Source organism: Apus apus, chromosome 2 (genome assembly GCF_020740795.1).
Source record: "Apus apus isolate bApuApu2 chromosome 2, bApuApu2.pri.cur, whole genome shotgun sequence".
Lineage (NCBI taxonomy): Eukaryota > Metazoa > Chordata > Aves > Apodiformes > Apodidae > Apus > Apus apus.
Genome location: NC_067283.1, coordinates 138750154 through 138777113, shown reverse-complemented (window position 1 = coordinate 138777113; position 26960 = coordinate 138750154). Strand labels below are relative to the sequence as shown.

Here is a 26960-nt window from a genome sequence, read left to right as displayed (position 1 = left end):
ATATTCTAAACAAGATGTGCTTTTTGCAGCTACAGAAAATGAATAGTATAACATTTAAACAAAAGGTTTTTAAGAAGTCACCAGTAACTTCTATGACAAACAGAGATTCGGAGGTTTTCCCAGCTCTTCAAGCCTTTACTTCAACTAAGCGCTCCCTACCAAGCCTGTTATCAAAGGATGGCTGCACAAAATAAAGACACAAGTCATCCCTACACAGTTCAGTGTTGCAAAGGCTTCAGGTTTTCACTGTCAACTGAAACAATATGCAAACACAGCCTTTTATTTTGGAAAGACGAGACTGCATGTTAGATAATAACATTTTTGCATAGCATTTGTGACTGTCAGAGCACAATACAGAATATAACAAAGTTCATTTGTTACCTAAGTACCCCATTCTTTGAAAACTATTCTTTAATGCAATACAGTATCAATGACATAAAACAATTTACTAGAACTGGAAAATTACTTTTCTAAGCATCACACTATACCAGAGCTTCTCCTCCGTACCTTTTGTTTGCTCAGAGTGCAAGGCATTTCATACAGTTACTTCCTCTGCAGACATAGGATTATTTTTTCTTCATTTGAATACAGAAAAAAGACTGAATTTCCTTTACTGCCATTAAAGTTTATCAAAGATTGTCTGCGCATTTTCATAGGAGTAATTTATTTTATCTTTGAAGCAAATACAAATTTGTCAGAAATAGTTGCTAGGTCAATTTGTATGCTCTACTATGCCAAAACAGAAGCACAAATCAGAGTGCTAAATAGTAATTTCAAAAAGATGCTAACCAGGAGTGAAAACTAGAAGGTTCTGGGCAACAAATAAGATTAAATCTGTCATCAAATCACTAAAGCAATAAACAGAACAAACTTCCTTACAGAGAAACTGATACACTGCAAGTCCAAGTCTGACCTTGTTACATTGAAAGTTGCCTCTGAATAAATTATATACAATGCTTTCCAGCAGCACAGATGCCTGTAGCACAAGAATATTGCACTACTGTTTTTTAATACCTTAGAGGTAAGATGTTATGCACTGTTAAGTAAATTTAGTCCACAGTACTGCTTCCCACTGCTTTTAATTTTAGAATCAACCAAGTTATTTGAGAAGCAGGTAAAATAAAAAAAGACTAACGAGGGTTTAAAACTCTAGATGGCACACTCATACAGTAAAAGACTGTAAATCTGAACAAAAATACATAGGTTCTCCTATGAGATTTTCTTGCTGTACACCTGAAACATACATAATCTATCTGCAAATGCTGTTCTGAAGCCAGTTTGTGACATACTATTATAAAAAGGTCTGCCCTATTTCCTCCACTTAGAACTGGGTGATTTAATATAATACTATGAAGTATTTGCAGTTTTATAATTCAACAGTACTCAATTAAGTTAGTTTAGGATTCCACATACAATTACTTCTCATGGCACAGCACTCATTCAAGTTAGTTTAGGATTCCACATACAATTACTTCTCATGGCACAGCACTCATTCAGTCACACTATCATAATCCAGCCTACTTCATGGATAATAGGAATGACATCTGGTATGTTTCTTACAGGCAGAGTGTCATGCAATAACCGGTTCAGTTACACACTTTTTCAAGCTTTGAACTCACAGCAGAAGTTGTTGTTGCTGCTTTGTTTTTTAAGCAGGAGCTCAGCTTTATTTTATTACATCATGTTCTAAGTCATAAAAAGGAGATTTTAATACATAGCCTTTAACCTACCCATCTATATAGAGTAGGCAGTATAAAATCTGAAACTCAAATCAGCTTGGATGGTGGTAACAGTCGTAAAAATGACACTCCAGTATTTTTATTAGAATTTGTCAAGGGTATGTTGCTGCTGTTATCCAGTCTTGCTGAAGCTGTAATAAAGGAAACAATAGCTGTGCAAAAGAATTGCCATAGTACACTTCTGAACATTTAAAATTATCAGAAGTACAAAATTAATGAATTAAGGTTTGACTAATTGTCTGAGTAAATAAACAAGTGCCTAAAGACAAATAAAACATAGATTTACAATGTGATAGATGCTTCATGCTAATGGTGTAGAAACACTTCTATCTTCCACTAAGTACAAGCTATCTCATCCTTTAACACTTGGCTCCTGTGGGGAAGCTAATAGACCATAGCTTACACCACAGTGAAGGGGTTCCCATACCCTAGGTACAAACTTAGTACAGACCAGCAGGCAGCCCTGCCTTGAGATGGTTTTGAAATTCATGATGTGGAACATATGTACAACAAAGGACACAGAGAAGAAACAGAAAAAGTGCATATGCATATACTGCTTGGAGAACGGACATGGAGGCATTTGCCCATGAAGCCACAGAGAAGAATTTCTTTGGCCTTAAGCCAGAACAAGAACTCCTCTGAAGCAAAGTACACAAATACATTTTCTCCATTTCTACAGTACTGGATGTCAACTAATTAAAAAAACCCAAACATGGACATCAGTGTTTTTCTCTAATAAAGTATATTCATAATCACTGCCTGCTGTATAGTAAATATTTACCAAAGAGTGTACAGCTGTAGCATGCTTTTACTCTCAATTATGCAAATGAGATAAAAATTTCTAACATACATTATTTGTCTACATATATAAATTCATTATTCCATTTGCAAGGCAAATGTGTTTTTAAAAATCATTTAACAAGTTTATTTCTACAAATTATGGCTTAAAAGCAGCTACTGTAGATACAAAAATCTAAAGAGGCTGATGTGCAGCACATAATTTCTTTATGTTGTCTTCATGGATAAGTTATTTCAGTGGGTATTCATCACACTTCTCATAGCAGCAATAAATAGGCATTTTACTTTTCAAAAACATTATTCGAGATAGCATGTTAATCAATAAAAAATTAACTTTTAACAGCACTAGATTATTGTAACCCACACGTCATTACAGGTGGATCATGGAATTGGAGTTTGACATTGGATCTCTATGCCAACCTAAGACTGAGTTATTTGCAGGGTCTCCAACATGTCTTCCACTGCCTTCAGAGAGTATTTCGTTTCTTTCTTACTGCGACCTGCAAACTAAACAACAACAAAGGACTGTTATTTTTTTTTCATATATCAGAAATCCTGTGCAGATATCCTGTACAAATAACAGTTCTAAACAAACTACCAAAAATTTGCTCTAATTACTAAAAACCTAAAAGCACAGCCTCTTTATTGCTTCATTAAAACTTTGCAATTTTACTACAATACAAGCTATATTACCTTTCCTCTGATAAGTAATGAAAATTACAACAGAATTCCTTCATTCCACACATTTTTTTCTCAATTTGAATTCAGCACTAGCAAGTATTCCACTCTGAAATTGAACATTTAACTGAAAAGAGATCTTCAAGATGTTTTGTTTACTCTATTTTAATTTCAGACTTAAATTTTTATGCAATCCAAATTAGATTAATTATATTCATAATTTAAATGGTAGCAAGACTTGGACCTGTTATTTACACTGATCTATTTTCTGGTTTTGTTATAATGAGACAGAGAAAATCTACTATAAAATAATCCAGTCATCATATAATTATATTTCATTATTTTAAGTAACTGTGAGTAATGACCTGGTATTTGATTGTAATCTACTATTACAACAGCAATTTCAGAGAGCATTTGAAATAAAGTCTGTCTGGATAACAAAGAAAGTTACAGTTTAATAAATATCACTTCTGTCTTTAGACTCCCTAACACACATGCAGCCAAGTTTGGGAAAGGAAGGAGTAGAAGGGTAGGACATGTTCATCACCCCATGCTGACCTCAGATGGGTTTTTCTAACTGTACTGATGATTCCCTCACTCATAAGCCATATCTAACACTGTGGATTTATTGACTAGGTTGGTTTTCAGTCAAATAAAACTCTCAACCATTTTTAATACACCTGCAATAAAAAGTTTTTCATTTGGGGTTGGGATGGGTGGTAAAGAAATTACAGAAGCAGTAACTATAGTTTGCTGCTAGTAAAATAGCCTATTCTCTACCTAAATGTTAACATCTAAACACTCAATAAATATTCAATTTAATGTTTTTGTATTTCAAATACCACTGCTGTCTTGCATAGTTAGTCCTTGATTTATAATGTGTTGCTTCTCTCTTGTAATCAACTTAATTTAGCAAACTTTTCATGAACAGTTAGGAAAGATTAAGTCATCAAAACCAGGTAATATCACACCAGCAACAAGCTGCAGGACTTGTTAACCTGCTTTTGACCCCTGGGCTACAATCTGACATTGGGATTCCCAATCAGTACCAAGTTATTTAAAAACTAGTTTTGGCACAGTAAACAAAAAGCTATTTCAAATTAAACAGCTAAAATAATGAAATGTTGTTATTGTGACAACACTCTATAGTTAAGACACATACTGAAAACATGGTATTTTCATACTTCATATTCCCAGACAATGAATTGATGTGCTGTGTTTTGATGTGTGTATGAACCCATTATTCAGGTTGTGCAGTTTCTATAGTGGCCTGCAACCATCAACTAAGGAGCAAAGTAAAGGATTTCTTAATACTTTCCGAGCTGAGAGAAGTAACTTTTGCTTGGATCTGACTTAACACAATATCCTCTTTTTGTTCACGCTAAACAGCAATAGTCCCAAGCAGATACTTGGGGCACCAAAATCCCTTCATAAAAACAAGCAAGTGAAAAAACAGAACTCAAAATCCTCAACTGAAAAATTGTTGACATTCAAAGCATCCAAAGTTTCAATAAAAAGCACAGAAGCCTGAATATATTGTGGTCAAAAAGCGAGTTTGGCAAGACACACAGAAAGCACACAGAGGAAAACATCAAAATAAGTATATTTTAGCTTATTTTACTTCTCTTCAGGGACACTAAAAGCAAAACTGACATAAGACATTAGTTTAAAAAATGTTACTTGCTAATTTCAAGAGTGGCTGCCTTCATGATACTGACATGTACTTTAAGCTGAACAAATAAAACCAAACTCTGCGTCATAACAAACAGAATTATACTTGGAAATTTAATCACTTCAAATTTGCCCTGACGAACAATTATTTTGTCTATTCTGCCATTACACAGCAATTTGACTGATTGAGCCGGAATCCATTTCTTAAAATCATGATTTAATTTTCTGTTTCCCAAATGGTTTGTAACAAAATCACCTCTCCAACCATAAACAACATGTGGATCGCTCACCCAGAAGAGTTTAGCAATATACCCAAGAAGCATGTATCTGGAAAACTACTGCGAGTAGGATCACACTAAAGATTTTTGTGAGCATTAATCAAACTTGCCTGCCTCTGCTGAAACGTTTCTACCAGAGGACATGCTAAACCAATTACCTAATTGAAGAGCATTAGGTAGCCACATTTGGTTTGGATGTTAAAGTAACTGTGACTCACATCCTCAGTCAGAACAGACACACGTTCTTCACAGGGTCCACAGATTATTCTCCACAGAGAATAATCCAGTTTCCCAGTGATAAGGCAAAACTAAGCTTCTAATAAACTTAGAATGATTCTTTGAATAATGAGAACTTCTCTAACATCTGAAATAAAAGATTAAAATTAAATTTTCTTTGTTTGTTGTTTTTTTTCACCTGGTCAATTAAAAATAAGTGGCCTGGAGAATAATGACCTTTTTTTTCAGAGGCTGTGTTAGTAGCCAGGAATTCCAGCTCCATGCAGCAGCCCTTGTTACAGAACCTTTCTGTCTGCCTTTGGAAGTTTACATTTCTCCTAGATTAGGCACAGATGAGAAGTACTAATCAGCACAGAGTGTAAAATATTTAACATGAAAACAAGTATATTAACCAGATGGAACATCAAATACCTGTACTTTTCAGTAAATTATTTAATTCAACTATCCTTTATCAGTATATTTTCCTGTAGAGAAACTGCTGTATGGTCTAACCAACACCGGTGAAAGCAGTAATTTATTTCTACACCCAAAGTTTGTTTTTTTTAGAAGACAACAAACTAAAAAGTTTCTCTGATTTCATACAAGAATGCACAGGAAAAGCAAAAATAAAGTGCCAAAGCAAACTCCCTGAACGAGAGAAGAAATGAAAAGAAGGGGACCAGTAAAAATATTTCAATAAAACTGCATATAAAATCATCTCTTTTAAAAAGGCAGTTTTCCAGAATTACTGAGCAAACTGTTGGTAATTCAAGTGGAAATCCAGACTGAAAATGTAAGACAATTACTCAAAAGTAACTTTTTTAATTAATAGCTTCATAAATTCAAGTCACAAATTCATGTATTTTGTCTAAGCACCCATGTCAGGACTCAAAATGCCTCTGACTCTCTAGGAAATGACTACAAGAAATTGCATTTAACAGCATAAGAAGGTCCAACTAATAAAATAAGTCAATTCCAAATTCAACAAGATCTTAAGGCTCTTATTACACTTTACAAAGCACTTTGGATAATGCAAGGAAAGTGCGAAGGATTTATAGAGATAAGTATCTAGCTTAAAACCTGGCTAGACATCCCTCCTCTAATGCAAGAATGCTGTAAAGGCTTCCACTGGCACAAGTGACCAAGATTTCACCCTCAGGGCCAAAAGATGACAATTTCCAACTGCTCAACATGCTAAAGGAGCAACAAATCAATACTGACTCATAGGGAAAACTGCCACCTACTACATCACCAAACACCACCTGCTGTAGCACCAGTCTCTGACATGCACACTAGAGGGACCAAAACCTGCTGCAGTCATGTAACAACTCAGTAGGGTTGGGCTGGGGCAGTCCTGTTCAGCTGTAGCCACTAGAGATTATTGCAGTGCTTCTGTGAAGAGGAAGGGGGTGTTCACACAATTTGCTCACCAAATCCCAGCTTGAGCACTTAGGGGGAATTTAGTTATACAGAAAATCTGTGATTCCTGTCAGATACGGCATTCGTCGCTTTATGTCTCAAACAACTAAAAAGAGCTGCTGAAATATGAAATGAATCACAAAAGCATGAAGTCACAAAGAACTTATTACATGTGTTTTAAATATATGTTGGTGTTAAGGTGGTCTGTTCTGGTAAGCATCAACCAAAAATGCTTAACATAGGATCCAAAAGAGCTTCACAGAAACAAGTGGAATTGCACTTTCCAGTAAGAACGATACAAAATCCCAAAGCATTACCACATACCCGGAAACCTTCCCAACACTAACCATCACTCCCAATGCAAGTCATATTTGATTAGATACATGTAATGTTACCAGAAAATCATGTGGAGACAAAAATAAAATAAAATAAAATAAAATAAAATAAATAATAAAAAAAATAAAAATCAAGGTTTTCTGGCTCTGATTAAAGTAACTACAGACTGTGATAAAGAAACTGTCATAATATTTAGAACCAAGACATGCCTATTTCTAGGTCTTAATCTTGGTATGCCATCATTCCATAGCTAACATTGGTTTTACATTTCCATCTTGAGTGATACTGTGTCCCAGAAGTGCAAACAGGTCTCTACTGGTGCTTTGAAATGAAAACTTCACTCATAGAACCATAGAATAACAGAATGTCTTGAGTTGAAGGGACCTCTAAAGGTTATCTAGTCCAACTCCACTCCAATAAGCAGGGACATCTCCAACTAGAATACATTGCTCAGAGCCTCATCAAGCCTGACCTTGAATGTCTCCAGGGATGTCCCTACCACCTCTCTAGGCAATCGGTTTCAACAATATATAAAGTCTTTGCATTAATAAAAAAAAATCCTGCTCAGAAGTTCTGGGGAGGACAGTATGATGTTGATGTTCAGAGTTACTTATACATCAACTTTGATTGGCAGATCATTCAGAAAAGCTGTAAGGCAGTCAATCAGACATAGTACGTTTGGGATACACGGACAGCATAACCTATGGGCTAAAACTTGTTTTCATTCATATCTATAGAAAAATAAGAGTCTTGTAATGCAAAAGCAAATGTAGACGTTTATGTTTAACTTTTCAAATAGCTGAAAAGACTCCTAATGACTTCAGTAAACTTTGATTGTGGCCTACAAAGTCTGCACTTTCATAATTCCACAGGCATTTTTCTAAAAAAATACACATAACCAACTTCAATCACAATGACTGAGATAATTATTAGGAAGGCCACTAAATATGATTTTGAAAAGAAAAAAAAAATCTAGGTTTTGAATTTGTTTTCTAGTAAAATAGATGACCAAGGCACTCTAAGAATTAAGACATACAATGTTTTACTAAAATATTTAGCTGTAGAACTGAGTCTTGGAGGTCAACATGATACTAGTGTACATTCAGTTAATGTTAATAGAAAAAAAAAACTGTTTAAAACTAATAAGTAATAGTAATCAATACCTGTAAAATACCAACCTCATATTAATTAAGGAAATCAAACAGAAGAAGAATGCAAAAAATCCAAGCGAATTATGCTGATTTACATGTCATATCCAACCTCTTGAACAGCAGCTTACAGAAGTGCAGTAAAGAATTGCAGAACATATTAAAAGTATCATAAAGCAATGATGTACTAACCTGGTACGCTCTATTTATTTGATTAGCTGCCCAGCTGGCATATTTCATATTATCTTTTTTCATTTTTGCACTTGCTTTTGGATTGGAAGCAATATGGCTGGCAGACTAGGAATAAAAAAAAAACCCAACAGTATAAAATTTATGTGCATGAAATAAACAGAGAGCATTCAGCACCTTTGCATTCAGAGCCACACGCACAGTAATAGCAGAAAAAGAGAAAAACTTAAAACAGTTACTGGTAAACAACATCAAATTAAGAATTAGCTAAGCTTTTTAATCAATTGCTTGTTCTAATTAAAGCTAAACTAGGCTTCAGTTCAGTTGTGTTCCAAGTTAGGAACTGAACCTGGACATGAGCAGTTAATCCAATTTGCTTTGCCTGAAGTGAGAGAATTAAGTTTTCCCTATTCAATTTGTTACCAGAGATGATGGACACTTGTGTGTCCAAACTGCAATTAAAAACACGACATTTTTCAATGTGGCATCAGAAAACACATTTTAAAAGCAGGTAAGATTCCATACATAACCTATGCCCATTTTCATCTGAAAAAAAAAAAAAATTACTTAAGAACCAAACTAATTTCAAAGACTTTTCCACTTACATAAATAAATCCACTTTGCAAGGAATCCTTGCTACTACCTCCCAGAACATCTTTCTGAGTGCAGAAGTACTTGAATGCAAAGAACCACAGGACCCACCAATGAAGAAACTCCAGAGAAGATTTTAAGAGGAGTATGGAAGCAAATTTCTACACAAATACTACATTTTAAACTCAAAAAACATTCCCTTTACAGCTCTTTTCCTGAAACTACTTCCAGAAACGGGAGAGGACTAGGTCTGCAAAAGAAGCAGCCTCAAACTCAGGAACACATCCTCTGAAGCTATGCCTGGATGCATTGAATTTGTGATCTAGTAACAGGGCCAGGGTTCTAAGATGAGGCATCATCTCTCGTTTTCTGAATTTAATGAAGTACTGACCAGTTTCCTCAGCAGATATAGCTGAAAGCCTTTGTGGAGAATTTACCACGGTTACAGACATTCATTCAGGACTACAAATGCTGTAGAGCATGTCTGTCAAGTACAAAAGCAGCAGGCACAGCAAAACTAGATGGATCCTAATAGATCCTAATGCCTGGAAACAGCATTTCAAAGAAATCAGGAGCCAAAGGGTTAATACAGAAGCAGCAATGGCAAGCTGTGCTTGCAAAACCTACCTTGTGAAATGTGACCGCAGCCAGCCCAGCAAAACTGAAGAACTGAAACAAAGCTTCCATGCATTGTTTGCAGTAATGAACTTGCATTAGGCAAATCAGGGTTTATGTGTATGATTTTCAGGCACTGCCAGAACAAAAAGTTTCTCAAATGCATGGGTCATATTAGCTCAAGGCTGCCAACCAGTTCATCATAGATACCAGGCTCTGCATCTACTTTATAGCCTGGAAATAACAGGAAGGATGTAAGATCTGACAGAAGACTAGCCAAGATAGTCATAAACAGCCCACAGGCCTGTTCTAGAATCAGTGAATTGGACTGTAGGTATAATACACATCTTAAAAATCAGTTCAGGCAAATAAACAGATTTGCTACAAAACTTACTCCTGAAAAGTTAAATGACCTAAGGATGAACAAAGAACCAGCCTTTTCTCCATCTTGAACATACAATCACCAACCCAAGGATATGCAGATGGACTGAGAAGATTAGGTCCAAGTCTCTTTGAGATTTAAATGTGATGCCTAACAAGTCCTTGAAAGGAAGCTCCTATTGCCTGGTATTAAGCCTCTAAGTTATCTTCCTAATGTGTCTCCCTAAACTGTCGCCCTCCGAAATGACAAAAGTTTGGTCTAGAATTTTTATTTTTTTAAGATCTATGGAAACTTTCTAGTTTTGTCCCTAAAAAAGATATTTTAACATATCTAAGATCTAAAGGAAGATCTGCAATAGAGGCCTCAGCATCTTGAAAGAAACTGAAGAATTGGTGCCAGTACATGCCACCCATATTTACTGTAGCCCTAGTCACACTCAAGCCAACAATGCTGTGCAAGCTAAAGACTTACTTTGAAACTGAAAGCTGAAAGTTGTATACAGAAATCAGCATAAGAAAAAATAAAGAAAGGAAAAAAAAAGAAGGAAAAAATGCAGCCATCATGTTGTGCTGGCTCTTTTCAGCAGGTCACCATCCGGTAGAAAGGAGTATGACTTTAAATCCTTTTTCAAGAAGCTACCCTCATGTGCCAATAATTATAATTCTTTGAAAAACATCGGTAAGACTTAAAGGTTAAGAGTACTTTTTAAGTAAAGAATATGTACTGGCATGCAATTGTCCATATTCAGTATTTAAAAACAGTGTTAACAATCTGAGCCATTAAATTAAAAAAAAAGAAAAAAAAACAACCCAGCAAATAGTAAGGGATAATATACATGCATAAAAACGTATTAAAAACGAGAACATGGAAAATATATAAACATCCTTACCATGTAAAGTCCAAACAAAGCTCTCATATTTCTGTTGTTAAGCTTCAGTGCTTGTGCAAAATACTTTCTTGATAGTTCAAGGTTTTCAAGCCCCCCCTGAGTGTATTTAACCTGTAAAAATTATAAGCTCCTGAAACTTGAACATAATCCATACCTCGAGCATTCACTCTTGAAGCAAAGATATTATGAAACTTCACTTCAGGATTGTTTCACATGATATTTCAAATCAGATGAGTCCTACCAAGGCCAAATCCGAGCTCTTTTCAATAGAGAAATTCTAAAATACTTACCTATATGAGAAAAAAAGCCTCCATTAACTCAATTCCTTATTGCTACAAGATTAAAACGTTATTTTTTTGCACCTATACATACTTAGAACCTTGGCGTGGTCTCTTATGAAAAGTAACACAATCTTTAAATCTAAAGCTGGATTCTGGCTGCTATAAAACCATACTACCTCTATATTCCTTCAGCATAGCATTACACCAGTGCACAAAACAACATAATGCTTTTCATTATCTATTCAACTGCAAAATAGCACACAAAGTTTAGAAGATTACTCCAGTGTTTTTCTATTAATTTTGCCTGTTCTGAGATCAACGAAAAAAAAAGCTAAATACTAGAAGACATGATTCACAGCCTTTTTACCAGAAAGCTATTTAAGTAAGACTTTAAAGTTTCAATGTTAACTCAATTATATCCACATTAACAAAGAGCTAAAACTTCTAAGGGCCCTCTCCCCCCCAGTACTCTTTCAGGCAAAATTTCCTATGTGGAGTTCAAATTCAGGCTCCACAATAACAAGCAATGTATCATAACCTCCTAGGCAGCAGGGCTGTGGAAAAATTTAACTTCTCTTGCACTTAATTTGAAAAGTACATGAACACTTCAACAAGAATAGCTCATTTTAAATTACTTTTTATCTTTAATAATTCCTGCCCTTACTCTTATACTTAGCTAGTCACACTGAGTAAGAAAACATAGTCTTCTTAAAGTTCTATGAAATGTTAACATTCTCTGTGCATGCTCTTAAATCTCCTAGGGAAAAATTAAAGAAATAATTTTTATTCCATTTTCACCACTTCAGTAACATAAAAACAGAATATGTATTCAAACATGATTCATTTTTCTGAAAATACTTACTTCAGCATACTGCTGACAGTATAAGTGGTTGTGTGGATTAGTCATCATAAGCTCCTCTAAGCAGAAGGCTGCCTTTGCATAGCTGAGGAATATAAAAAACAGTGACAAAATGAAACAGGGAAGTTCTCTGCAGCACAATAAAAGGTCTTAACTTTCTCCCTGTAACTTCATGTGATTCACATTTAAGAAAGATGCTTTATTTTAAAACTATGCTTGAAAGCTCAAGTTACTATTTTTACATCACAGACAGTGAAAAATATAGGAAATGGAATAATCTTGGTATACATGGAACAGTTTGTGGAAAGCATTTAATATACTCATTTCTTATTAAGAAATGGCATTTCTGATCCACAAGACTCATGTGTAGGAACAGAAATTATGTACTGTAAGACACTGAACTCAAGACTACAAAATAGTTCATCTTTCTTCTACAAGAAAATTCAGCAACCTGTGTATTCACAAACAAAGCTACAGAGCAGAGCACTTACAACTTCGCCTCCGCACAACCACAAAAGTGAGACTGAAAAACCATACTAAGAACAGTTCTAAAAATCAAGCAGTCAAAATCTATGTATGAAAATAGTGTCATACCAGCCCAAAATCACTGCAAAAGAAAAGGCCAGCACTTGTTCTTTAAATGAAAACTTTCTTAAAGAATTAAGCAAAGTTCAAAATATATTTATTTAATTATAAAAATCTTCGCTTCATAATCTTTCATCTAATATTTTCCCTCAGAATTTTTATCTTCTACAGGTATGTGACAGCACAGTCGCAAAGAGTCTACATGACAGGATTCCAAATTTCAGAGATACAATGTTTATAATGACAGCGTGGGTAGATATTTAATATCAGACTAAAAGCAATTTACCTATTATGAGACAATACTAACCCACATAATCTGTAAAATCTTATTTCTTAAAATGAATACATTGTGTGTTTTTCCTGTGCACATTTTGATAGTGGCATGTGTATTTCAAATATTAATTTGGAAATAAAAGGATAGCCACCTAATTCCCCAAAACCAGAAGCCACAGTACTCATAACTCAGGCTACCACTGAGGACGATATAAACCTTGTAAGTCTAAGTGTGTTCATGAAAAATGACAGGAGCATGGTGATTTCAGGAGAGAGACTAAATTTGTGCCACTGACAAGCCAATGAATTGTTTCCTTATTTTAAAGTTAATTTTTAGTTGCTTTTTAGCCAAGATTCCAATTTTACTCCTTATAATAATGTTCATAAAAGAGCAGGTCCATTTTTTCAATGAACTGGAGAAAGTACTACATAGTATTTTTATTGGAATTACAAACTAAGACAAATACAAGCAAAAGCAATTTCTTTCTCAGGTTTTATTACACAATTTTGTAGTAATGATTAGAGCAAAAAACCACCCCAAAACAACAAAACAAAACCAATGATGGAATTTATATGTTTGCATCACTCTGTTATTCACTTTTGTACTGACAGATTTGACAAGCTTAAATATCAAACGTTGCTTTTTAAATAGCTATTTTCTTTGAAAAGTGGCTGGTGAATTTCCCAAAACAAATGGGTATCTGGATATCAAAATTCTAGATTATTCCTTAAGTCAGCATTTGAAAGAGTCAAGTTATTATTTTGAGAATGAGGTAGAAGCAGAGGAGATGGGGAAACAATTTTTTCATCACACTGAGAATGGCTGTTTCTCCTTTGAGAATCTGATTCTTTTAGTACTTTCTAGAAAGGAAGGAAACAATATGATATAATTCAGGCTGGGCTGAAGACCTAAAGGGGGGGCAGAGATACGCCTTTGGGTGGAGGTTAGAATTAATGCTGAGATATTAGAAAACTTGAACTAAGGCTTTGAGCTAATCCTCTCACACTGGGATTTCCTCCTGTCACAACAGCAATAAAAAAAGCTAACAAAACCATTAAATATCCAATAAGCAAGTTCCTAAAACATTCAACATTCTTGATTGAATTGGAGTTTGTACCCAGGCGACCAGATGCCTCCAACTCTGGATCCATGGGGCTTTTTTTGTCTTGTGTTTGTTTTGTTTTTTTTTAAAGGTTACCAAAAGTTCTTGCAGAGGTAGGCTAAAAGATATCAGTTACTGTGATCAATAGAGTTTAGAATTTAAAATCTGTAACTAGTAAGAAAATCACAGGAAATAAGTGCTGCTTCCTATTACACTCAAAACTTTTATTATAAAATACTGGGTTTAAAGAAATGACTGAAACACACAGGTAATGAAGTAAACTGCTTCTGTTTTAAAATCAAATATCTTAAAGCATTTCGTAGTCAAATAAGGTTGACAATCACTTCCTATTGATGCTTCTTACATTGGAAATGAGAGAACACACTTTCTAACAGTAGTCCTTCAAAAACAAATCACTGAGGTTTTGACTTACACAGAGTAGATTTCAATTTAACAGTTTTTATGTGGACTTAGCAAACAACTTACTCATGTTCATTGATGTAAAGTTCTGCAAGTTCATGCCAAGCTTCTTGGTCTCCAACAAATCTGTACAAAGAAAACAAAAGAGGAAAAAAGGAAAAAGAATTTGCAAGGGATTCTGTAAATGACCTGCATGGAAGTAAAAGCGTAAATCACATGCAAATTCCATTTTAATTAAAAAGATTTATCAGAATAGCAAAACACAATCCTTATTCTTTTAAGACACTCACTGTTCCAGATACTCATTCAGCTCTCGGATGGCCTCAAGATTTTTCCCCTGGGCTTTTCGAATGGCAATCTTACGCTTTCTTGCTGCCTATGGGTTGACATCAATAAAGGATTAGGGTCTCATAATTCCCTGGGATTTTGTAAAGAAAGCAATTTGACTGTGCAAATTATTATCTCAATACCAGTGAAATTCCACTGCAGAGAAACTGCTAGGTTCAAGTTTACAAACATACCCTATGACATCCCACTGAGAGACTGAAAACCTCTTCTTACAATCACATTATGTATGCTTTTCTTTGGAGGCACAAACTGTATGCATTTTTTCATTTAAAAAAATGACTGTGCAGATTCTGATAATTACAAAACAGCAGGGGATGCTAATCTTCAGTCATTCCAAAGACTCCCACCTTGTCATTCACAAGATCTATGACCACAGAAGAGATAAGGTGGCTGAATCTTAAGAGAATCCCACTGATGCATCCTGGTTGCCACTGTATAAATCTGGCTTTCAGCCATTTTTTAAGGTTCTTGCAGGAGTGCTGAATGTCATTTTTAATTAATGTTGAATACACACCAATTTAATAAACAAGTTTCTTATCATTCTTGAAGCACAAAGTGGGGTCTTCAATGTAAATGGAATATGAAATAGCCATTACAATGGCAAAACTAAGCAATACTTTGATACGTGGGTGGAAAGTACATTTCAACATAAGCAATAGATAAACGAGCTGTAAAAATTATAATGTATTTAAATTTTGAACTCCGTAAAAGTTGTTGCAGACTACCAGGAGAAAAGATATACAGAATTTTAACAGTATGTTAAAATCCAATTTGAGTTTCTGATGTATGTTGGTTACACTTCTCTAAAAACAGTTTTCAGACCTTTAGGAACTGTGAATCAAGATACACTTGAGGTGTAATTCAAAACAACAGATATTTTCCAAGCAGTATGACAGAGTTTGGAGTAAACAGCACTACACCTCAGCCAGTCTGAAAGTCATCAGATCAGGAATCTGACAGAATGAAAGTAAAATCAAATTCCAGCATAACATGCCTCAAGAACAAACACCATCAGCCTCCTGCCTTGCCTATAACTCTTGTTCTCTTGGGGGAACACAACCACTGCAGTCAGACACGAGAAGACAGATGGTCTGGTGTGTGTGATGTGTCCGAGTGTACACACACATTTACGTGCCACTTCTCCATGAGATAATACTAATGAAAAAAACAACAACAAAAACAACCTCACATCAAAAACCAAAACCCAAACCTAAACAAAAAAACCCCAAACCAACAACAAAAAAGGAGCACACTTTTACAGCAATGAAGTCTCACTGCTTATTCCCCTCATAGCTCTCATTCCATTTAATATCTTATAAAGGGATTACTCAGTCAGGTGTCCCTACAGAAGCCTTGACAGCACAGCAATGGACAATGCTTCAACAAAACTTTAAACTATTTTAATAATTGAATTTAAGGTAGTACTGAAATTAGTTTCTTCATTATGTACCTTCCTAAGATCAGTCATGTATACCCTGAAAAATTTCTTGTATTTTTACTGTATTTTCAACTAACATTTCTCTTAAACAGTATCTCTTCCCTTGATCATTTGAACAAATTGATTGTGTCTGGAAGAAGAGGAGAGTATAAGTTTAAGTAAACTAGTTCAAGCTAGTAAAACAGTGTATCTAGAAAGGCTTTTAACACTAACTGTAGGTTTATTCTTTCCTTGGAGTACATCCTGTTCACCTTCTGCACAAACACATAATTGATGAAAATTCAGTGAAAATAACTCAAGTGAGGGAAAAAAAAACAACTTCACTCTCTTGCTTAAATGCAAGGCACAGACAAGAAAGAAAACGCATCAGAACGATCAAGAGACAAATCAGGACACAGGCAGCACTGTGGGTCTACGCACAGTCATTTTGTTTCCCACTGCTTCTTTGTCAAACTGCAACCTGTGAAGTTACATTCATCATTCCACTTTTGCTGGGAGACATTTGGCTAAAAGCCAAAACTGACTCTGGAAATTTTAACTGCTGACCACATTTATCACTATAACAATAATACACACTGTTCGAGTTTTTAAAACAAAGCTAGCGGTGTAATTAATCCCTTTTTAATATAATAAGCTAACATGCTGCACCAAATCTCACATTTTTTCTTCAAAATTACACTTTTTGTTTCTTATTTGGGAAAAGCAAATTTAAAACTTCCTTTTTTATCCACCTTCCTTATCACCAAAAATAAAGCAGCATCTGGGCTTGATATCTGCATTCTCTTCAGACTCAAATAAACCTTCAAAAATGCCAGGATAAGTCAGTTTATTTACACAGAACTCTTAGTTTAAAAAAAAAAAAAAAAAAAAAGAGGCTCAGACACTCGAAACAGTGCTGACATTCTAGGCATGAACAAAATGTTGTATAGTGGCATTGAATTTTTGAAAGCCTCCTTAAAACTGCTAGAAGTTAATGAGGATGCAGAGGTTTCTTAACCAGTTAATGACACTTTTCAATCACATAAATAAAAGTATAACACACATTCTAAATGCATTGACAAGAGACATACACATAGGTGTTCAGTAGATCTGAAGTATTCAGATCCGTCATTCCTAGGAGTGATCAAACAGACTAAATAAAGAAATCAAAATAACCCCCTCTTACTTTTATCTGTACTGAGACTACTCTCCCATCTGACTGTATAGCTTTTCTCTGGATCATCAAACTATCAGTTAGGGGTTGGTTTGGTGGGTTTTTTTTAAATAAACACTGAAACTCTATGACTCCAGTAGTCAATACTGTAAGAAAAAAAAAGCCCAGCGCTAAAACCAGGACATGGGCCACTTCATGTGCTGTAAACTGTTTATTCTGATTGACATTGTCCGTGAGCTGCTATGAGCTCCCTGTACGTATCAGCTCCCTCCTCGCTGGGCTGGGGCTGCTGCTCAGTGCTCAGTAAACTCACTCAGCACCCTGGGGAATGTGCCACAATGGCATAACTAACAATCATTTACACCCATAATATCAATTTTTCTTCGTTTCCATAGTATTAAACAAAGCGTTTCACTGCACAGAACCAGTGCCAACACTAACAATCACAGTACCAGACAAAAACTAGTTATTTTATAAAGAAAGGCAGACTCCCATCAATTCTACAGAAGCTTTACCTAGCATTTATTTCATACATTCAATTTATTACCTGCCTTAGTATCAACTGATATAAGAAAACCAGACCACTTCATATGTTTTATTATGTTTCAGGGCTTTCTTTAGTAAAAATCTCACGTTTCAAAATAGAAACTCCTTTTTAAAGGGACCTACTACAAGATATTTTTTAAAAGTGCAGCACGCAGAGTATAAATCTGTTTAATTATTTATTTCAAGTCAGAAGAAGCCTGTTTTTAACTACAGGATTTGAGATTATTTTTAAATCTAAGAAGCATACTAAAATAGTTCTAATAATTATATACACAAAAATAGAAAAGTAATGTTCAAGAGTTAAATTTTAGCTCTTCATATCACAACAGATTTTTTCTTAAGAAAAAGCCTGATGTAAAAGTAAACTAGATCTCCTTTCTCCTTCCACTAGGAAAAGCCAAAAATGTCAGTGCTGCAACAAAATCTGCAGTGTTTGACCATGCAGCACCTATGACATTGAATTCCCCCTATCCAAATTCCAGAGTTTAAAACCAAACACTGGAGTGGTTATTGGCAGATCCTGTAAATCCAGCAATCTTAATGGGAAGATATATGCCATCTTAAAGAAACACTTGCACCATAATCAGTATCATATGGACCAAGGTACTTCAGTACGTCACGTATTTATTAAAGAGTGAACCTTTCCAAGTTATTTCTTTTAAAGACTAATAATCCCCAGTCTGGTGCAAGAACTAATCCTGGATCTACCATGATTCTTTTACATTAGCATTAAGCAGACTTGAAAATTTGAACATTTATCAACTTCTGCACTTGATTCATAAAAGAAGATTGTTCTAAATGTCATGGTTGCAAAGAAAGCGTTGAAAGAATAATTTTCAGAGACTGACACATCTAAGAAAGGAACAATTTTGCCTCTGTGTAATTGTTGCAGCATTAAACAAATTGCATTTTGCATCTTAAAGGGAAATTATTATATTTTTAAAATTTATTTTTAATCAAGAACTTAATATTTTACAAAATGTGGATCTGATCTAAGAGTTTGACACATCAAAGTAATTTCTTTCAAACAGCAATATGCAAATCACAATACAAGTGTAAAGAACTACAACCAAGATAAAGTGAAGGAATTACACAGACACCAAAAAATACCACATCAATTGAATACAACCAAAATGATGAATGTACTCTTACAGTTTTTTCAGAGTTAACCATGGCTGACAGTTAAATCAGGCCAAATCCTGCAAATTCATCTATACAGGCACAGAGCTGTGGAGAGAATCTGCTCTTTTAGGGATAATGTCAGAGCAAAAGAAGCAATGGTGAACATATCTTTTTACAGGGCCCTAGGGGGAACCCAATAAACAACAGCCCGTGAAGTCTAACACCAGCACACAGCAAACTAGTAGAAGCTATAAAGGCAAAAAGCTAAAGCCTGGCATCGGAAAACGAAAAATGCTATAAACCAAAGTAAGAGCAGTTTGCACAAGAGGAAATTAAGGCCTCCCAGATCTATTGGAGTTCTTTGAACAAGTCACTAAGTGTGGATAAATAAAGATCCAATGAAAAGTCAACTTCAACTTAAAAAATAATTTCAACAAGATCTCTCACTCTGAAGCCAAAATCTCTAAAGGGAACTAAACTGCAGCAGGGTAAGAGAGGAAGGTCTTCACATGGATAAAGAAATTATCCAAAAGAGAGGAGAGAAGGGTTCCTGTCTCCCACAGAGTTCTCTGCACCAAGAATACCTGTACTAAAAACTACTGCACAGCATCTTCATAACTGATCTAACAAGGGAATTAATAGTGATGTGCTAAAGTTAACTGATGATCATTAATTAAGTATAAAGAACAAAGTCAACTACAACCAATAGCATTCACAACACCGAATGCCAGTATGGTAAAACAGCCTCTGAAAGTTAATCTAGATAAAAGGTTTCATATAGGGTAAAACAAAATTAAGTTCTCTGAATTTGCACATTTAGGAAGGAGAGTCTGGAGTTGCAATAAATGGTTATCTAAAATGTCAGTTTAATGTTCAGAAGAAATCTTAAAAACCAAACCAAAACAGGTAACTGTAATGCTGGACTTATCACAAAAGAATACAGAACAGAACACATCAGTGACATCATTTTGCCTTTGTGTAATTCCATAATACTCTTGTATTTTTGATACTGACTGTAGTTCTGTCCTCTTCTTCCTCATCCAAATATATATATAAAAAAACAAAACAGCAAAGACATTCAGAACAGCAGCTGGGTTTCAGGGCACAAAATGGCAACATGTCTGCTAGACAGATTAGGAGCTCTCAGTTTAGACAGACGAAAAATGCAAAAGATCCCTAGAATCATGAGTAAGAACAAAGTGAACAGAAAACAACTGTTGACTGTAACAGATAAATCTAAGGTATCACATAAAAACTGTTAGGTTGAAACCTTGGAAAAAAAACAAAAGGTAAGTGATTTGCCCAATCCATGAATAAATGATGAAATTTCATTTCTAAAAGATACTGTAGACATACAAAGCCAAATCTATACAGGTTCAAAAAGCAGTTTAAAGTAACACCACAGTGCAGAAATTTCATTAAGAGCTATTAAAAAGTTACCACTTCTGGCACAGGAAAACTGTAACACGAAGGTGAGTATGAATAGAAACTGGCAGAAGAGACCAGAGCCCACTGTATTATTCCTTTGCTCATATACACTTCTGTTATCTGCTATTGGTCACTGTGAAAAACAGGACAACCAAAATGGACATCTGGCATACATACATACTGGTGTTCGTATGTTCTCAAATACTTAATTTCAAGGGACAGTATCTCCCTCAACATTTAAAAGCATTACACTCACAAAAGTAAGACATGGGAAAAATGCTGGAATGCACTCTGCTCTCTCACTTCACCTATCATGATTTAACAAGATGCAAAATCAACCTAGCAAAGGTAAATTATGCTCTGTCAAAAGAAGAAAACATTTTTAGGATGCAAGGTAGTGCATTCCCAGCTTAACCATTCATCCTCCTTGGGAACTATCTGAAGCAGCAGTTGCAGCTCTTTGCTCCTCTCACCAACTCCATCCTGTATCTAACACAGTGCCAAGCTATCTTTTTTGATTCACTTTAAAACTCCCACCATAAAAACTTCAGTTTAAGACTAGTTGTGTCTTTCCTGGCAGTGCTAACAACATATTTAATGAAACATAGATACATAATCTCAGAAAAAGCCCTCTGTTAGTAGATAGTACATTTGGTGAGCAATTTTCCTTTTTGAAACTTAAGGCAGATAAATACAGATAAATACACATATCTGCAAGAAGTCACGGGGAGGGCTCTTTTTAGTTCAAAATGAATGCACAGCTACCGTGTGAGTTTTGAAGAATTATCAGTGTTCAGATAACAGATATCCAGTGCTCAGACCTAGTGCTCATTATTCTCATCTTATTTGATAGAGACAAGCAGCTGGGGAAAAAAAAATAAATTACCGATACAGTCAAGATGGTAGGAATGCACAATGACAAACATGCTAGGAAGAATGAATTTGGGCATTCATGACACATAATTGCTACCCATTCGCATGATACTAAGTATTACGATTTTGCTATGAATCTTTCTAGTCTCTGGATTCCCATGTGTCTTCAACCACCTCCTGTGCCTTTTCTGAAACACATCCAACTTGGCTAGAAAAAGAATCTCAAAATAGTGCAGGAAAGTGTAACTTCATATGACCTTACATATGATCCTGCCCATTCCCATAAACAACAGGGTCGTTAGTAAGTATTTTACAAACGCTGAAAGACAACAGCTTCACCCAGAACATCATGTTGTTCTGAAAACTCTATTTTTACTAGACCCGTGAAGTTAATGAGATTATCCACATGCTTGTGGTATTAAAAGCTTAGTTGAAAATGTGGCAAGAAAAACAGCAGAAGAATTATCCCAATAAAGACATCAGATTTTCTGTGGATTAGAATTAAGGCAAAACTTTATGCCTTCTTTCACTTTCCCCTGGTGCTAACCAGGCGCTCTGTAATCTCGAGCTGAAAAATCAGGAGAAACTGCAGATGCACAAGGATGATAGAGGAACAGGTTAAATACCAAACTAAGTATTGAACACATCAACTTGATTTCCTTTCTCATCTCAATATTTTTCATGCTCCTGAACAGGCCACCTTGAGAGGGCCTGACTCACAAAAATATTTACCTATCTAATTAAAATAGATGGGTCTACATTCAAATTGCTTCCCAAAAGCAGGATCTTTGGAGGGCAAAAGAATACAAAAGGGTATTCAACTTAATCTGATATAGACTCATAGTTTAAAAATTCCTCATTAATACTCATTATAGAATTGAAATCAACAGCAAATCAGTGAGCTCCCTGCCTGCTTAGGAATTGAGTCCTAAATAATTTTGAAGAACTGGGCTTTCATCTGCTCTCCATACATAAAATGTCAGTACTGTTTCTTCTGTGGGACAAATGAGATAAAAAAGCCATTCAAGCTACTACTTCCATTTGTAAAGCTCTTTTTTAAAGAGCCCCATTCCCAGAAAAGAGGACTTCCCTATCAAATAAAAAATACAGATACATCAATTCCATGCAAATTTCCTACTGAATATTACACAAGTAATCCAACCAAAACATGAATTCTAATGTAGTAGTATCCAGACTATTAATATAGATGTTGAGGACACTGTGAAGATCATTTTGCTATTTAAAAATGCCTAGGGTTTGAGTGTGGCATTACATTTCCTATTACAAAATGATATCAAAGTTTAGCTGTTGTATTATCTGAATTTACAAAGGATACTGCCAAACAACAACTACTTACTACAAACTACCAGTCATTTTAAGAGTAGGCAGATTCTGGCATTTTAAGTAGCATGCTTGAAGCATTCAGCCTTATCTCCAAAAGGTATGAACTGTACCTGGGTACAGGTTCTTTAGCAAAAGAACATACATTTCCATTTGCAGAACAGCACAGGTTTGGTTACTTGCAACTTTCAAATGGTATATGCTTTCACTATTAGAGCTAAGACAGTAACTGAAAGGAATAGTGCATGCCAGGTACTACAGGGAATAACAGACATTTCACCACTAGATCTCAAAGCTGACAGCAGGAAAAAAAATTCCTCAAGGCAAAACCTGATTTTTAAATTTTTTTTCTAAGAGGGAAAAAAAATGTGCCCCAGACTGAAATGTTACTACAAATCCCTTTGCTCTGATCTTCCACCCACCCTTCAAGATATCTGCTCCTCTACATCCTATCTGATCCCTCCTGTTACCTAGCCACCTAACCTTCCATTATCTGTCCTTCTCTTTTGGTCCTCATAGTTCTGCTTCCCTGTCTTTTCACTCAATTCCTTCGGGGTGTTTTTTCCCTTCTGCCCATCACCTGGATGCAACTCAGAAAAGAAAGAAGTCTCCCTGTTTTCTGCCCCTTTCCCATAGCCCTACAGCCATAAGGAGCAACCCAAAGGAAGTCCTTAGCCTCTGTAGCCTGGGATAGATCATGCTTGATACAACGGGTTTTAAAGATGTATTTAATAAAAATTCCAGCAGTCTCAGCTGAAAATATGAAGTGAAGATATTCAAGTGCCTGTAACTTAGCCAGTTTGGGCGTTTTTCTCATAGTATAATAAAAGCTGCATTCTATCAAGAGCTCTCTTCCTGTTAGTATCCAAGACTCTCCTCAAAAGCAAAGCCGGATTTCTCAATGAAACATTAAGAGCAAAAACAAACAAAAAACCCTGCTAAGAAAAAAATGCCCTTCTTGTTTTACTCTGAGAAAGACTAAGCATTTTATCCTACGATCTACAAATAACTCTGCCACTGCCAAACATCAATATAAAGATTTTCAACTGGATACTAGATTAAACATAAAATTAATAAAAAAGGTTCTACAATGGAATTTTTTTTGTAGCCTTAACAGAGTTATCAGCCAGCTACACATCTAGAAAACCTTCATTTCAACCAAAAAGGTTCCCATTCTTATCCTATTAAAATGCACACAATTCAGACTTCACAGCGAGTCACATTTCATTAATTAATGTTAAAATCTTTAGAGAAGCAACAGACTCTTACTCAGTATCTACTGGGTTTGAAAATGAAATATGATCTCTGAAGTGACAACATTAACATTGCTCCATTCTCAAACGAGTTATCTTTTTCAGCAAGCAAGCTCAAAATAAGATAGAACACTGAGATGGTATCTTTTGAAGACACAGACAACTTTGAATTCTATCCAAAGAAATGAAATAAAATAATTACTGTTATCATAATTTCATTGGTTTGCATGCAACAAAATATAATCCAAAAGTGTAAATGTCCATTACATAACTGGGAGTTCATAGTTCACTTTCCATAATGGAAAAGTCTGCTAGGTGTCTAAAATAAATAATTTTCTGAAAAACCTTTTTCCATGCTCCTATTTGAAACTGTCAGTCGATGCAAAGCATGATTTTTTGACATTTGTTCACACAAATCGTGTATGTTTCACTTACAGCACTTGCCAAAATGTTTAATATATATAAGCAACTCCATGTGTCAGCAGACCAGTAGACACTGCTGTAAGGTAAGGTAAGTGCCAAGACAAACTCAGTGACAGTTTCCTTTTTAAAATCTTGAAATACTTATTTTTCTATAGCAGCCACATGAGTGCATGGAAATAATTAACAGGTAAAAGACAGAACAAAATCTGCACGTGACAATTTATCAAAACTATCCATATAACTTTTACTCTTCACATGCCAGGTTTAGCCAACCTATTCTAGTTACATACCAAAGCACCTTTGCTTTGCATTTAATGCTCTCCACTTCTATCCTCAGAATCTCAGATCTTAACAAATTCAATAGATCATGCAGCTGTTCTAATATTTACATCTTGTGCTTCTAAATATTACTACTTTGTGGATCTTTATGGTTTTGTTAAGGAAGAAATACAAATTAGGTAATAGTAATGCATAGTGCTTATTTAAATAGATCATTCTGCTTTATAAAACCATCCAACAAACCACTCTTCTGACATTAGCCATGTTGAGACAGCTGAGTAAAAGTGCCAAAAATGCACATTTCAAAGATCAGTGGTCCAAAAAAGTCATTGTAATATGGTGCTCCATCTTCCATTGGCTTCAGTTGTGGAGTCTCCTTCACTGGAGACATTCAAAACCCACCTGAATGCGTTCCTATGTGATGTACTCTAGGTGACCCTGCTCTGGCAGGGGGGGTTGGACTAGATGATCTTTCGAGGTCCCTTCCAACCCCTAGGATTCTATGATTCTATGAAAAGGTCAGAAAATGTGCACCTGGGTGACCTATTCTTGTGGCTTCACTGTAGATGGGCTCCATCTCTTTTTAACGACTGAAACTCTCTGGGCCATACACTGATAAAGCTACCAACATTTACTGCAGACAATCATGCACCTTATGCTCAAACGTCTACTCAAAAACACTACAGACCTTCAAAGGACAATTGCAGATCACCCACATCTAACTCACAGAACACAGGTCAAGCAGTACTGCTCGAGGGAGAGCAAAAAATAAGAGTAAAGAATTTAAATAGTTTCTTTTACCCTTGGACAAAAAATATCAGTTCTCTCACTGCTACAAGAGACAGACTTTAATCTACCACTGCCTCCTGAGTGCTTAACATTTCCAGATGTGTTGCCTCGAAAATATTTTTCTGGTTTGTTGGTATTGGGTGGTTTTTTTGTTGTTGCTTTTTTGTTTTTTACTTAGTTTTAAGTGATGGCACTTCATCTGCATCCACCTCTGGCATACCTTAGTTAGCTCCAGTTACCTGTATTTCTGTTTGTTTTCCTCTCCTTAATAACAGACCACATCAAATAAGCTGACTGAAGAAAGGCAGAGGTTCAAAATGCACCAAGAAAGGTTTACATGAGATTGCAAAAATATCCCAATAGCCCAAGTATTATATTTACATAGAAGTTTACCCAATAAAGAGGACCAGTTCCTCAAAATCAAGTAATATATACAAACATATACACTCAAACAGACAATTTTTAGTAACAATTAACTGACTTCACAACATGTGATATAAAACTTGAAACTACATAGTTTCTTCCTATTTCTAGTTTTATGCTAGTGGAAAAAAAATGCATGAAAGTATATTGCTACAAATTTCCCCAGTCTTTCATCTGGGCATCTAACAGCTCAAGGTGGTTTACACAATCAGGATTAAAAAATGTTTAAAAGAAGAGTACTGTATGTCTCAGATTCTGTTTTATACAATTGGCAAAATTTACAGCATTTTAATTCAAAAGCTAGTAAAGTGTCCCAGACAATAATTCAAAATAACTGCTCTTCAGGCACTACCTGAGTGTTTCATACTTAACCTTTAAGTAAGATTAAGCATTAGGAAGCCAGAAGATGCACTGCAGACTGTATAGGTCCTTCAAATAATGAATATTCAGGTGAAATGGAAAAGCTGAGAGGCCTAATCTAAGCCCTACTAAGACAGCTGGTAAGATTGCTAGTTATAATCCTGTCTTCTGAATTCAGTGTTTAAGTGGAGATTACACCATGCCTTCTCATCAGGAAATAGATTTTGTTTGTTCTAATGAAGCTAAAAAATTATTATACTAGGTGTCCTGGTTTGAGAGAACCAGTTAAAAAATTTCCTATAGCTGTATTAACCTGAGATCCTCTGAAAACTAAAGGAAAAAAATACAGTAATGTAGACACACGTTTTTCCACAGTGAAAGCCACTAAATGTAATTACAATTTCAAAGAAAAACCCACTGCCATTCAGAAAAAAAAACTTACGGTGTTAGTTGAATCTTCTTGTAAAATTCTATCATATAACTGGATAGCATCATCATACCTGTTCAAAGAAATAATTAGCATTTATTTCTGCTAAGACTTTTTGACTGTCCTTGCAACAGTTAATAACCTCCCACATTTTTTTCTGAACATATTTAAGCAAGCTAAATTAATAAAAAATTCTCTTGAGTGAACACTAAATACAAACATCAGTATTTTATGTCACCAAGTCAAAAAAATACACAGTAACTGTTTCATAGAACACTGTTTCAGCA

General features: G+C 35.3%; 1 protein-coding gene across 4 annotated transcripts in view; it reads right to left on the bottom strand.

Moving 5' to 3' along the window:
- Nucleotides 1-264: 264 nt before the first annotated feature.
- Nucleotides 265-26960, bottom strand: part of EMC2 (ER membrane protein complex subunit 2) — a 43197-nt gene continuing 16501 nt past the window's right edge. The window contains exons 5-12 of one of the 4 annotated variants that reach the window (XM_051610540.1): nucleotides 26689-26746; nucleotides 14761-14846; nucleotides 14537-14596; nucleotides 12093-12174; nucleotides 10950-11060; nucleotides 8476-8580; nucleotides 2958-3044; nucleotides 265-1870 (exon numbers count right to left, since the gene is read on the bottom strand). In XM_051610540.1, coding sequence (XP_051466500.1) covers nucleotides 2958-3044; nucleotides 8476-8580; nucleotides 10950-11060; nucleotides 12093-12174; nucleotides 14537-14596; nucleotides 14761-14846; nucleotides 26689-26746 — 589 coding nt within the window. In that variant the 3' untranslated portion in view covers nucleotides 265-1870. Of the gene's footprint in view, nucleotides 3045-8475; nucleotides 8581-10949; nucleotides 11061-12092; nucleotides 12175-14536; nucleotides 14597-14760; nucleotides 14847-26688; nucleotides 26747-26960 lie in introns of all 4 variants that reach the window. The other 3 variants (XM_051610541.1, XM_051610542.1, XM_051610544.1) reach the window with 3 other exon arrangements.